The sequence below is a fragment of the Notothenia rossii genome, assembly GCF_949606895.1.
Source record: "Notothenia rossii genome assembly, chromosome: 4".
Lineage (NCBI taxonomy): Eukaryota > Metazoa > Chordata > Actinopteri > Perciformes > Nototheniidae > Notothenia > Notothenia rossii.
In genome coordinates, this window is record NC_136902.1 from 39,578,888 (window position 1) to 39,592,880 (window position 13,993).

A 13,993-nucleotide genomic window follows, 5' to 3' on the forward strand; every position below is an offset into this window, starting at 1 on the left:
GTTGGCGCACCCATCATCCACGGCTCCCATCTCCATTACCACAGACGCATCGGACTACGCCGTTGATGCAGTGCACCAACAGTGGTTGGAGGGCGCTTGGCAGCCACTCGCCTTTTTCAGTCGCCAGCTGACGCCCAGAGAACGTAAGTAAAGCGCTTTTGACCGAGAGCTCCTTGGACTTTATTTGGCTGTGCAGCACTTCCGTTTTTTGCTGGAAGGCCGTGAGTTTACGGCGTTTGTCGACCACAAGCCGCACGATCAAGTTCGCCATGTCTAAAGTGGCAGAGCCTTGGTCGGCACGTCAGCAGCGGCAGCTTTCCTACATCTCAGAGTTCACCACAGACATTAAGCACGTGGCTGGCAAGTCGAACCTGGTGGCAGATTGCCTCTCCAGAGTCGTCATCGGAGCCGTCCAGTTGGGCCTGGACTATACTCGCATGGCGGCGGACCATGTCACAGACGCCGGCGTCCAGCCTCTGAAGGTGGAGGGCGCGGGGCTGCGCTTGGAGGACGTGGTGTTCGCGACGCGGGCGTTACCCTCCTGTGTGACGTTTCCACAGGCCTGTCACGGCCAATCGTTCCCGCCAGCTGGAGGTGCTCTGTGTTCGAGGCAGTGCAAGGCCTGTCACACCCCGGCGTTAAGCATTCGGTGCGCTTGGTGGCTGCGAAGTTCGTCTGGCATGGGCTGAAAAAGGACGTGAGGACTTGGGCTGGTGAGTGCGTGGCTTGTCAGCGCGCTAAGGTGCACCGCCACATGAAGGCCGCTTTGGAGCGTTTTCCTGGTGCCTGAGAGGAGGTTTGTCAACGTCAACATCGACCTGGTTGGTCCATTGCCCTCCTCTCAAGGTTTTTCCTACCTCCTCACCATGGTGGACAGGACGGCCCGTTTGCCGGAGGCGGTTCCTCTCGTGTCAACATCAGCCGCAGACATTGCCCAAGCTTTCATTGCGACGTGGGTGTGTCGTTTTGGCACCCCGTCAGACATTTCCACGGACAGGAGCTCACAGTTCACGTCCGAGCTCTGGAACGCCGTAGCGAGTGGTTTGGGGGTTAAGCTGCACAGAACTACCGCTTACCACCCTCAGGCTAATGGCCTCTGTGAGCGGTTCCATCGCTCCATGAAGGCGGCCCTCAAGGCCGGCCTTACGGACGGTAATTGGGTCGATAAGCTGCCTTGGGTGATGCTGGGCCTGAGGACCGCGCCTAAGGAGGATTTGCAGTGCTCCACGGCAAAGTTGGTGTACGGTCAGCCACTGAGGGTTCCGGGGGATTTCCTCCCCAATGCATCGGCTCCCTGGTCAGCGACGGCCCAGCGGGCTTTCCTGCAGGACGCCACTGAGGCCTTTGCTCCGATCCCCACTGCTCGGCACGGTACTCGTGGAGCGCCGCTCAGCGGGGGCATGTGTTTATCCGGCACCACGCGCACAAGGGACCCCTACAGCCCCCTTACGATGTGCCATTCCGGGTTCTGGAGCACGGGGACAAACACCTTGTGGTCGACCTGCACGTCTCGGTGGACCGGGTGAAGGCTGCTCGCCTGGACTTAGACCAGCCAGTGGTGCTGGCTCGACCTCCGTGACGGGGCCGCCCCCCGGCCTCGACCCCTGTCTCGGAATCAGGGCCTACGGTTCCGGTCCCAACTCTTCCGGGGGCCGCACAGACAGACGCCGCTTTTCCGACTCCCGTGCGCAGGAGTCGTAGGGGTCGGCGTGTCGTTCCTCCCCACCACGCTGATTTTGTTTACATGTAAATTCTGGGGGGGCTTGTTTGGTGCCACGTGATAGGACACGGTGTGTTTGTGTGTGTTGCAACCCGGACCCGTTAGTGAGGGCACCGGGGTTGTTGTTCATTCATGCTAGCTTTACATACAGCAACAAGCTAATGTCTTACCTGTCTGAATGTTTTGTGTTAATAAAGTGTGGAGTTCCATACTGAAGACACCGCCTCCGACTCCCATTCACCGGCTCTACACTATATAAATTATTATTACTCTTTCACTCTGAGACTCATAAGGCAGTACTAGATGTAGTAATATCAACATGAATCTAGCCATTTATTTATCATAATTTAATTGGAAAATCTCTGAAACTCTGAAAAAGTCATATTGCTCGTTTACCATAAAAAGCCAATTCGACCGGTTGGTTGAGCATATTTTCAAAAAATAATTACACCCTTGTTAAAACTTTTTTTGTCCGTCAAGTTATCTAATTATGTTCAGTCAGTGCCCTGCCACTAAAGTATGTCCAAAAGGATATGGTTACCTTACAAAAGTTGACCAAAAAGAGTGATTTCGTCAGCAGTAATTTTTAGCATGCCAACTTCCTCAGTGGAAGCTAGCTGAAGGGCTTTCTGTTCAAACCACAGTGACATCTAGAGGTTATTTTGTGCATAACATGTCAACCAAAGGGTAGAGCTGGCTGAATCAGATGGAGTTCAACTTTTTTCCAACAACATATCAAGACACAAAATGTGCTCTACCAAATGGTGGCGCTGGCTGTTAAAGGGTTGCTATTAAACTGCTGTTTTTGCACATTTGCCAAAAAGCCTAAATCATTGCACTGTTTTTCAGAGTTTGAGGGCTAAAGGTCAGGAACTGCCGGGGAAAATGTGCAAATAAATGTGCACATTAACAAAAAATACATGTGTTTATGATTAATTTCTGTAAGGCATCAGAACATAAAGCACATGATTAAACACCAGGTTTTGGCAGTAACGGATTACGTTTTAAGGGATTAAGTAATCAGGAAACAATGCAAAAGATATGCAATCAGATTACTTTTACATTTGTAAAAAATGGGATTACCAGCATGATTACAATGTTACAATCAGAGGTATAATGTAACTAAGTACATTTACTCAAGTACTGTACTTAAGTAAAATGTTGAGGTACTTGTACTTTACTTGAGTATTTCCAAGTTATGCTACTTTCTACTTCGACCCCACTACACATGAGAGGTAAATGGTGTACTTTTACTCCACTACATTTATTTAATACCTTTAGTTACTTTACAGATGTGGATGAATGATGTGAAATATAATCAAGTGTTAAATCAGACTTTAGTTCCACCTGGAGTAAATTCACAAGCTACCCTGCAGTATACAAAGTCATTCAAACTAGCTGCACCTTTACCAGCTTTGAGAACACTTTAATTATCAATCATTATAAAACATATCATATATATTATTCTGAAATGGTCCAATCTGCACAATGACTAATTTTACTTTTGGTACTTTAAGTATCATTTTATGCTAATACTTTTCTACTTTTACTTAAGTTACATTTTGAAAGCATGACTTTTACTTGTAACAGAGTATTCCTACAATCTGGTACTTGTACTTTACTCAAGTACAAGATCTGAGTACTTCTCCCACCTCTGGTTACAATACATGTTTTAATAATGAACTATAAATTACAAAGCACATGCAGTGGGTGCTTTTAATCAATACAGTAAACTATACTGAGTATTAGAGAGTGTTGGAACAGTGTTTGTTTAAAGAATTCAACTGTTTCCTGACTTGTAAGGAATGAGGCAGCATGAGGCATTTGGTTGCAGTTACAAAAGACAATACATTTTATAAAGAGACTGTTACAAAGTATTAAACACAAAACAATTAAAAAAGTAAAAAGGTAATACAAATGCATTCAGCAGCAACAGACGATAGCTCGGATCCGACCGAGGAATCTGCGAAAGCTAATCATAATTTATTTGAGTCTGACCAGCGGTGAGCTCGGCTGGGTTTGCTCCATCAGAAGACAAGGCGTCTGGTTCTTTTTCATTGGAGCATGAAGGTCATTCTCCCTCGGAAAACCAGGAAACTGAATATTCTTCATTTGAGAATGGAGATATTTCTCCCTCAGAAAGCCAGGCATCTTGATCTTCTTTAGAGGAGCCTGGAAGTATCTCTCCCTCAGAAGACCAGCCAGCCAAATCTATGTTCGAGTGAGTGGCTGCATCTCCATCAGGTGACAGCACGGGCGGACTGGCCATTTGTAGAATCTGGAGAACCACAGAACGGCCGGTCGTCAAGGGCCGTTGAAGGCCGGCCGGCCCTTTTAAAAAAGTATATATATAGTTTAACGTCATCATTTAAGTTGCGCTGACGGCCGACTGACGGCCAACAGATGGCGACAGCTGAATATGTCTTTACTGTAGGGTATTTTTTATTATTTGTACAGCACTTTGGCTCAACCAAAAATCGTTTATAAATGTGCTATAGAAATGACTGATATTCTGAACAAACTGCTGTTGTATTAGCTGTAAAATGTCTTTACTGTAGGGTATTTTTATTATTTGGACAGCACTTTGGCTCAACAAAAAATCGTTTATAAATGTGCTATATAAATAACAGTTGATTTGATTGATTTGATTTGAAAGGGTGTGCGCCAAGTCTGCCTTTGATGTTCTTCCATCCCATTTATCTCAACTCAAGTTAGTATTAAATGCAGACAACTCCAAAGTCATGATATTCTGAAATGGCAAAAAGTTAACTTCTTTTCTCCCCAACATTTGCACTGTTCAAGGGAATGACATTGAAAGGGTCACTACATACACATATCTAGGTTTTATTATTGATCAGAACTTATCTTTCAAGTCACACACTGAAAATGTTGTTTTAAAATCAGGTTTCTCCTTTCAGACAAGGAAACATTTGATCTCTGCAATATGAAAATTATTAGTTGGTTACTGTTAGTAAAAAACAGTAAGGTTAATACTGAATGTTTGTCACACACGCACGCACGCACGCACGCACGCACGCACGCACACACACACACACACACACACACACACACACACACACACACACACACACACACACACACACACACACACACACACACACACACACACACACACACACACACACACACACACACACACACACACACACACACACACACACACACACACACACACACACACACACACACACACACACACACACACACACACACACTTTGTACTGTATGCTCCACAGCAGTCTGTCTCTTATATGCATAGAGAAGCTGTCTGATCCTGTTTTGTTTTGTATTGTGTACACAAAACTATCCTAGAACATTATAAACATTTCAGATCTTCCACCTGCACGCCGGAGGAGGGACTAAACAGGGACATAACCTCAGTGTAGTAACAGTGTAGTGCAGAACTTCAATTATCTACCAACAAAATGGCCAAAAGATATTCTGCTCAGAGAGCCTTGGAGCTAATAATGGATGAGAGTGAGTGGAATGCATTAGAAGAACACGGTTAAGTGGAACAGGTAGACATTTCTGAAGATGAGGATAATGTGGAGGTAAACTCAGAATTTGACAGCAACTTGGAAGACCCCCACAGCCAGCCGCAAGAAGACTCCCACAGTCAGCTTTTGGAAGACCCCACAGCCAGCTGTGAGGTCTGTGGACCCTCAAAGGACTCCAAGACACAGACTACATGCAGCAACTGCAACAAGTACATATGTGCTATACACACGAAGAAGTTCTGTACATCATGTGTTTCCTAAACAGACTTGCCCGTTGACTCACATGATGTTCTGCAGCCTCACTTCATCAATATATTTTTCGGATATACTGTATTTCATGGATAGTGACTCGTAATTCTTTTTATTTGCTTTGTGTTTATATCTGTTCTATGTAATTTATATGGATGTTTCATTCTCTCTATATTTCACAGCCAAATACTTTTGGATGTGTGGTTCTTGTGTTTCAATTGCTGCTAAATTGCTTTATTTCCTTCAGGGCTTTGATTATTATATGACAGATTAAAAATAATAAACATTAACGAAAAAATGTTTCATTTACATTTTTCCTAGAAAAGCATGAGCAAAATGTTAACCTAGTTTTTATTACAATGTATTTTTGTGAACATAAATTACATTTGTATCACAAAAAACGATGGACACTTCCATTGTTAAATTTGATCGAGCAAAGGGTATTTTCAAAAACTAATCATATATTGGATTTATATTGTTGGGGAATGAGTTAAAGACAATATATATTGTAAGTCGCTTTTGGATAAAAGTCGAATGCACTTATTGTAAGTCGCTTTTTGGATATGACGTCATATGATGGATGACGGATGCGACGGATATGCACCCGAGCCGATCGTGTACCCGAGCCGATCGTGTACCCGAGCCGATCGTGTACTGACACCGGCCACACGAAGAGAAGGGATTAGACGCCGTGGCAGACAGGGAGAATGAAAAAACATGGATAAAAATCAAAGAAAACGAAAAGATAAAGGTGGGGACGAGAAGGCAAGAAAAAAAAAGGTGAAGTCACTCGCAGGTGAAGCATATAAATGTCGCAAATTGACAGACCTTTTTGGCAGCAGCGCTGCTACAAGCACTATCAGCAGCTTAGAACAAGTGCAAGATGATGAAGAGAATGATGAGGGCGCGAGTTCAGATATACAGCCAGCCGCTTGCGTTCATGATGAGGGACAGAGTTGAGCTGCTGGAAGAACCAGCTCAACTGGCACATACAAATGCAGGGCAAGAGCAAGAGGTGGGTGAGAATTATCCCTTGAACTCAGTGGCATTTTCTCCTGGAGGCCAAGCCCTGTTTTTTTGGATTGTAGTTATAATTTTAATAAATAAATAAAAACACTTCGTTTAGTTTCGGTAATTATTCTGCCGGCCCATCTCTCCCCCATTCTCATTGAGTATTTTACAAAGAGTGAAACAGCGCCCCTCTAGATGTTATGGTGAAACAGTAGATTGCACTCTCTGTTGCGAGAGGAGGCTAGCCAAAATTAGCTTCCCTTGGTGAATTTTTTTTTAGGGATTGACCAATCAGATGAGGCTCACGTCATGCCTCACAATCCAATCAAATCGCATCAACTTCAGTTTGTACTGTAACTGTCATCACCGCCATTAAAAAGTAGCAAGCAACTGAAGCAAGTACATGGAGGGTGGAGATTTGGAGTATTTCATCAAAAATAATGTTACTAAACTTCCGCTACAGCAGCAACTAAAAATGAAATCTGATGACAGGCCAATGCCCACACTGGAGCTGTGTACAGAGAAGAAAAAAGGAGCGAATCGGACGTAAAACTTTAAATAATAAACAGCGGATTTCTAACATTTGACATTTCATGTGGCCGGGCTGGGTCAGTTTCCAGGGCTGAATTTTAGTCCCAGTCCGCCCCTGGGTGACAGTATGGAGGGCTCATTGCTTCCATCAAATATCAAAGTGGCTGATGTGTTGTCTCCTGAGGCCCCCACTGAGCAGATGCTCGTCGTGGTTCTGGAGGTGCAGACTGGAGGTGAATCATTCAGCCAATCCATAAAGTAAACAGCCTACCAACCTCAGAGGTTATCTCCTGCTAGTGTGAACAGTAACTTACGGGGCTCTGCTGTCAAAGGGCTCGGTCAGGTGCCACTTTGTGATGAAGGAGTGCTGCAGAGCATGCTGGGGAGAGATTCTCTGATCCCCGTCAACATGCAGAAGCCGTTTGAGGAGGTCCACAAAAGCCATCCTGTCCTCAATCTCAGCAGCCTCCTCTTCTGGATGGATCTGGATCTGAAAACAGATTAAGCTCAGTTGATGCAGCCCCAACTCTCAAGACTGGTACTGTTTCAGTCTTATGCAAAACAGACAAAGAGTACGTACATTGACAAGATCATCCAAAGAGCCTGGGAGGTCAATTAAGCTGTGTTGCTCTTCTGCCTGGATGTTGTTGACATCTGTAAATTCACAAGGCGTCTAAAGGAACACAATACACATTAGAATCTTTCTAAAACAGTTAACATCCACTGATTTAACCAACATAGGTACTCCACCATCAGCCTCCAGGTTGGATGGTGAACTTCCTCAATGAAGAAGTAATTTGTATGTATGCCAGCGCGAAGCATGTGGTCCTCCGGCTGACCCAGAACCTCAACCATGCACTTCATCTGCAGACAAGATAACATGAGCTACAAAAATGGACCTTTATTGATCCCGTAGGGAAATTCAGGAGGCATAGCAGTTACCGAATAAGAGAGATAGACAGAGTTACAGCTGACATTCTGCATCAAAGTCTCTGCGGAAATTCGTCTGAGTTAGACAACCCACCATCTGATATTCACAGTCAACAGGGAAGAGGTTTTCAGCCAGATAGAGGAAGGCCAGGATGCAGCCCACCCCCCACACATCGATAGCCTCGGCGAACGGGAGGCCCAGGGCAATCTCTGGAGATCTGAAGAGGAAGCCCAAAGATTAGATCTTTGTCGGCAGGTGCAGAGGACCAAGAGAGCAACATGGTTGGAGGAACCCACCTGTACCCTGCTGGCTGAAGATCCATACCAGTCTGGACTTCAGAGGATGTCATAGCTTCACCAAAGTCTATTAACTTCACTCTAAAGGGCTGGTCCAGCTGGTTGACACACATTACGTTGTCGGGTTTGATATCCGTATGCAGGACACCAAGACCCTTCAGTGCATCCAAAGCCACCAACAGCTGCTCGGACAAACAGGAAACAGAAGTTTGGTGTTCAGTCTGCTGCTGTGTTGGACTATAGTCTCGTTGCCAGCAGTGTGCACCCAGAATGTTGAGTACACCCAAGTTTTATGATAGAAATGTGTAGTTTGGGTCCCAGCACATAGAAAATGCCGGATGGTAAGTTGCATATGTTGGGCATATGCTGCGTTAATGCCCAGGGACTGCAGATGGAAATTAGCAGACTGCTATAATCTTGTACAAAGCATCTTGTTTCTTTGAGATTGATGTTCTTTTTGTAGTTGGTCCCTGATAACTAAACCAATAAACTAAACTAATTAGCATGAATGGCATAATAGCCTATGTCCAGGCTATAATGAGTCCATTTTAGAATTTGTTTTAGGATCAGAAATGGCAGATCTAACCAGAAAGTGGCATTATTTGTACTTTCTGTTGGCTGATTTTCACTACAATGAGCAGTGTTGCCACAATTGGATATAGACAGCACAAGATGAAAATTATATCTCTACTGTGGACAATTCTTTCTTAGTTAAATATGCAATCCGTCCGATCCAAATGATCCAGAGTCCCGTAAATCTTCCAAATCGAATCCAAAAATTAATCAAGATCAGTCCACAGAGTACACATATTTGGAATTTTATGCTTTAACCTGCCAATTTTGATCCTGAAAATGTCAGAAATGGACTCAGCATACCCAATGACCACCAAAACCGCCTCAAAATGGTCCAAACCGTCCAAGCCATTGAACTACTTTCCACATAAGCTATAATGGTAAATAATGGTAATTCACGTACATTATGCTAATTGTGCAAAATGCCCAACATATGCAAGTTAGCATCAAGCAGTTTCTATGTGCTGGGGACCTGAACTATACATTTCTAAAATTAAACTTTGGGGTTCTCAGCCTTTCCGGATTCACAATAGGACTCAGATGGCAACTAGACTACTATGTAAGGTTTCCTTCACTAATGCCCAATGTGGATGTAGAACAATACATCATTGGTCCTACATTAAAACTGAACGTACCTGCTCTGCGATGGTGAGGATCTTGTTCAGAGACAGTGGGATCCAGTATCGCCCTAGCATCATCTGATAGAGACACTTGTCGAGCATCTCAAACGCTAGGCAGGTCTGTCCCAAATGTTCAAACTGCTCAAAGAACTTCACCATGTTACTGTGGTCTGGATTCAGGACACTGGTGACCTCCATCATGGCCACCTGGAGAGAAAAGAGGGTTCATAATATAGACTATGTTGGAGAAGACCCAGTCATAGCAAGGGAAACTGTCTTCAAATAATCAAAAGGAGTCCCAAAGTCTACCTCTCTCTCAGTGTCCTGAAGGTAATCTGTGTCCTTCTTTAGGATCTTCACAGCCACGGTCTCTTGGGTTGCCCGATTTCGGCACCTGGCCACCCTTCCAAAGCAGCCTTCACCGATGAACTCCAGAACAGAGTAACCAGGGCTGTCAGTGTTACTGTGAACACACATATTTTACAATTATTTATTTATTTTAAAAGGAAAACGGATTTAAGAGTGGTGAGATACGGTAATTATATTGGCCTCAGCTAACAGACACTGGTATGCTAAATGTTCAACAATGTTAATGAATTGTTTTGCATTGAACGTTCAGTTTTAGATCTGTTTGCTGGAAACACTTTGATATAAACAGTGTGTCTCAAAGCAGATGTATTCAGCTTCCTGTTTCATTTGGTTTGTGTTGGGTCTTTCTTACCTGATGCACCGGAGGGATCTGAGCTCGACCACAGTGTCATTTTCCAAAAAACCTTCTCATTTCAGGGTTTCCACGGACAGGCATCTTTCACAAAGTATAACAAACTACTCCATTCTACCCTTTTTTAGAACTCAACCTAAAAAGCAACAGTTGCATGCTGAAAAACATGTTTTATTCAAACATTAATATAAGACTTCTAATCCTGCTGCACGGGAAAAATGTTCACATGCACTTTGTTAGATGTTGCAGAATATTGAGAGACTTTTCACACATCATATCAGCACCACAGTGTGATGGTACTGTATGTTGAAGGAACAAGTTTAACAGACATTTAAAAAAAATGGGGGGGGGGGGGGGGCTTTAAAGGCAGTGATGGAAGAAGTACTTAAGTAAAAGTACCGGTACCTATACCAAACATTTGAAATACTCAGTTACAAGACATACAAAATCTTACTTCAGTAACGGTACAACAGTCTAAACATCACCATATACTGCTATAGTAGCCTACTATAAGTACAAAAACAAAACATACTTGTTATAAATGGCCCCTCATATATCAAATATATTAAATGAGTTCATTATGATTATTGATGCATTATAATGTGTCCATCACAGCTGAAAAAAGAGCTCATTGTATAAAATGTTGTATTCTGCTGCTGGATATTGAACCCTATAATTATATGACCCTGTTGATTTATTAATGGTTTATATTTTGTCTTAGCATAAATCTTAAACTGTAAAGTAACTAAAGCTTTCAGACGAATACAGTAAAATTGTATAGGATTTAATACTGTATGACTTCAGACTTTTACTCCACTACAATTCGAAGCAAATATTGTATTTCTTACTCGACATTATTAATAAATGATTATGTATATTCATGTATGAAGATACCTGGCAGTATAAAGAGTCATTAAAGTTAGCTCCAACTAAAGTCTTTAACAAATGAATGCGTCAATAATCATAACGTAATCACGTTACGTTAGTCACGTAATATATAATATCTTTGCAATTTTATTTTAAGTAAAATAATGTGGTATATTACAAGAAACAGAGTATTTATACACTGTGGAAATAATACTTTTACGTAAGTAAAAGATGTGAGTATTTCTTTGTCCTGTGATTATAACTTAGCAACATCCCAGAGCAGTTTATCCTAGAACCCAGCAAGGGGCGCCCGATGACCACAAACAGACACCATAGGTTACAAAAATAATTACAATAATTACAATAAAATTACAATAAATTGTAATAAAGTTACAAAATTTAAAAAACACACTATGCAGTTTTGCTAATTTCAGAATCATATTAAACTATTGTATTATAATTATTGATATCTTCATGTTTTCACCACTTTAATGTTGCATCTGGTGAAGCTCATTTGAATTACTTATACTAGCTTAACCTATAATAACACGTTATCATTTATCAAGTGAATTCGATTTGTTCTATTGATCTATTCCTCTGCAAAGTACGTGTCATTTACTTTTAGTGTAAATCGTATTTTAGTTGATGTGTAGAATATGAGTTAAGGAGGTCATATTATGCAAATGTTCAGGTTAATGCTTGTATTTTTTGCCTCAAATGTGACATGTTTAAATGCGTAATATTCAAAAAGGTATTTATAAGAAACTCCCTCTGGAGGGAACACGGGGATTTTAGCCTTTGCAGACCATTTACATGCACAGAAACCTATAGAACACTACAGGAGGGGGAAAACCCAAAAAGCAGAATAATGTCTTTTGTTTTCTCTGGTAAGTTTGTAAAACTGGATGTACCAACTTAATTATTTAATTTGTATTTGCACCACTACAAACAGCAAAACTCATAAATGGAGGAGCAGTATCTCACAGTCAGCGTCTCTTCCAGTGGAGATCATCCTGCAGATTATACATTTATTATCCACAGCCTGCCCCTGTTATCTCCCTGAAGACACTGGCGAAGCAGAGAGAAGGTTCTGTTTCAGGGTGTAATTAGCCAGGGATCGGAGCTGGCCAGGTAGCATCTGCTCCCACTGCCGGTCACACTCTGCATGGGGGGGGTGTCAGCAGAGAGAGGGACCTGGCTGGGTGTCATCACAGAGGAGCCACCAGGGTGTGTGAGGCCTGGATGTTGGGTGTTAACACTCTTTAGGGCTGGCAGCTAGCCTCAGCTATGGGAAAAGTTCAGAAAATCATTAATGTCGGGTTTAGCTGCTAATGTTCTTTTGAAACGCACCTGCTCAGCACAGCACTAAGCGCCCCGGACAGTCCTTTGTGCCTGTAGCCACCAGGCTGCACAACCAAGGGTTAACCCTGTAACCCTAAATGAACTGAATATTAATAATATTTGCTGTGTACACACACACACACACACACACACACACACACACACACACACACACACACACACACACACACACACACACACACACACACACACACACACACACACACACACACACACACACACACACACACACACACACACACACACACACACACACACACACACACACACACACACACACACACACACACACACACACACACACAACTTTTGTGGATACAAGACAGATATTTCCATCACAAGTACTTTGGTAAAGCGGACTCAAACACACTCCAAATTCTAATGTTGCTTCATAAATATGTTGTCTCAATATAACACAAAAAAATCCAATGATATGTACCCTGTCTCTCTTTATGAAATGATGAACCTTACGCATCATTGTACATTTAAAAATGAACTGGAGAACAGCAGGTTAATAGACTTCAGCTGAGTGACAGCATCCTCTCAGGTCGTCTCGCTGCAGGAGAAGTTAAGACTGTGTGTGAGATTAGATATGACTATGTCTATCACTAAGCATCCACAACAAACAGAGCCTGAACCTGTCTGCACACATCCCATTCTCTCCATATCACACTTACCTTAGCACTGTCTAAGAGTCATGCCAAATACAAGGTTTGTTTTCAGATGCCTGGGGGGGCAGGCTGGAGACACATGGCTTCACAGACAGCAGCCTATTGTGTTATGGGACGTTTTTAAAAGGCTATGATTGTAGACTCTGAAATGTTCCTAACATCACCGTAAATCACCAGAGCAGCACAAACAAGGGTCCGATTGATACTTGGGCCTCTGGTCTGTGCACTGTTAGAGGTTGTATTGTGTTTGTGGTTAGTCATTGGCAGTACTGTAAGATGTTTAACAGTAAAGCAGCTTTACTGTGTTCTTTACATTGTCTCTGCTTTACTGTAACGGTGTATATGTATTATTATACTGAATTTGTGTTTTGTACGATACAGGGTGGTCACATTTCTTTCTTTACTAAATGTACCGTTTTTCACGACACTACTAACTCAGACTAATATCTCAGACTAATATCTGCAGATACAATACTGTATTTAACATAAACACATTTGACTGTATACAATCACATTTCATAGCTATAACAAATGGACAATGTAGAAACAATAACATATTTAAGTGTTAAAGGATCATGTATTGTTATTCTGTAACACAAGGCTGCACAGCAAAATGCAGATACAGTGGTGCATCTTTGGAATTTCTTCATGTGGAGAGTCAGATTATGTCAGCTGTTTCAGATTGTTCTAGTGGCAAAAAGTGAAAAATAGTTATTGAATGCAGCTCGAACTATGTTTTGGGGGACATTTTGCACCATTTAAGTACAATTGAATCACCTGAAGCCGGCTCCGGGTTATTAGGTATTAACTACAAAGCCTTTACCTTGTTTTTGAAGTAATTGCTCTCTGCCTGTGTAAGACTGCAGAGGTTTGAACACTTGTCATTTATTGAGACTTAGCACTCTTAAGATGATCATCCGTTG

General features: G+C 42.5%; 1 protein-coding gene across 1 annotated transcript; it reads right to left on the bottom strand.

The window, feature by feature from the left end:
* Positions 1–3,931: 3,931 nt before the first annotated feature.
* LOC307034801 (homeodomain-interacting protein kinase 1-like) lies at positions 3,932–7,924 on the bottom strand (the record flags this gene model as incomplete). Its single annotated transcript, XM_079673706.1, has 4 exons — positions 7,780–7,924; positions 7,610–7,702; positions 7,344–7,519; positions 3,932–3,998 (listed from the first exon to the last, which is right to left on the bottom strand). Exons 1-4 carry the CDS (start codon positions 7,909–7,911, stop codon positions 3,932–3,934), a joined length of 468 nt encoding a protein of 155 aa, XP_079529832.1. The 5' UTR covers positions 7,912–7,924.
* Positions 7,925–13,993: the final 6,069 nt, after the last annotated feature.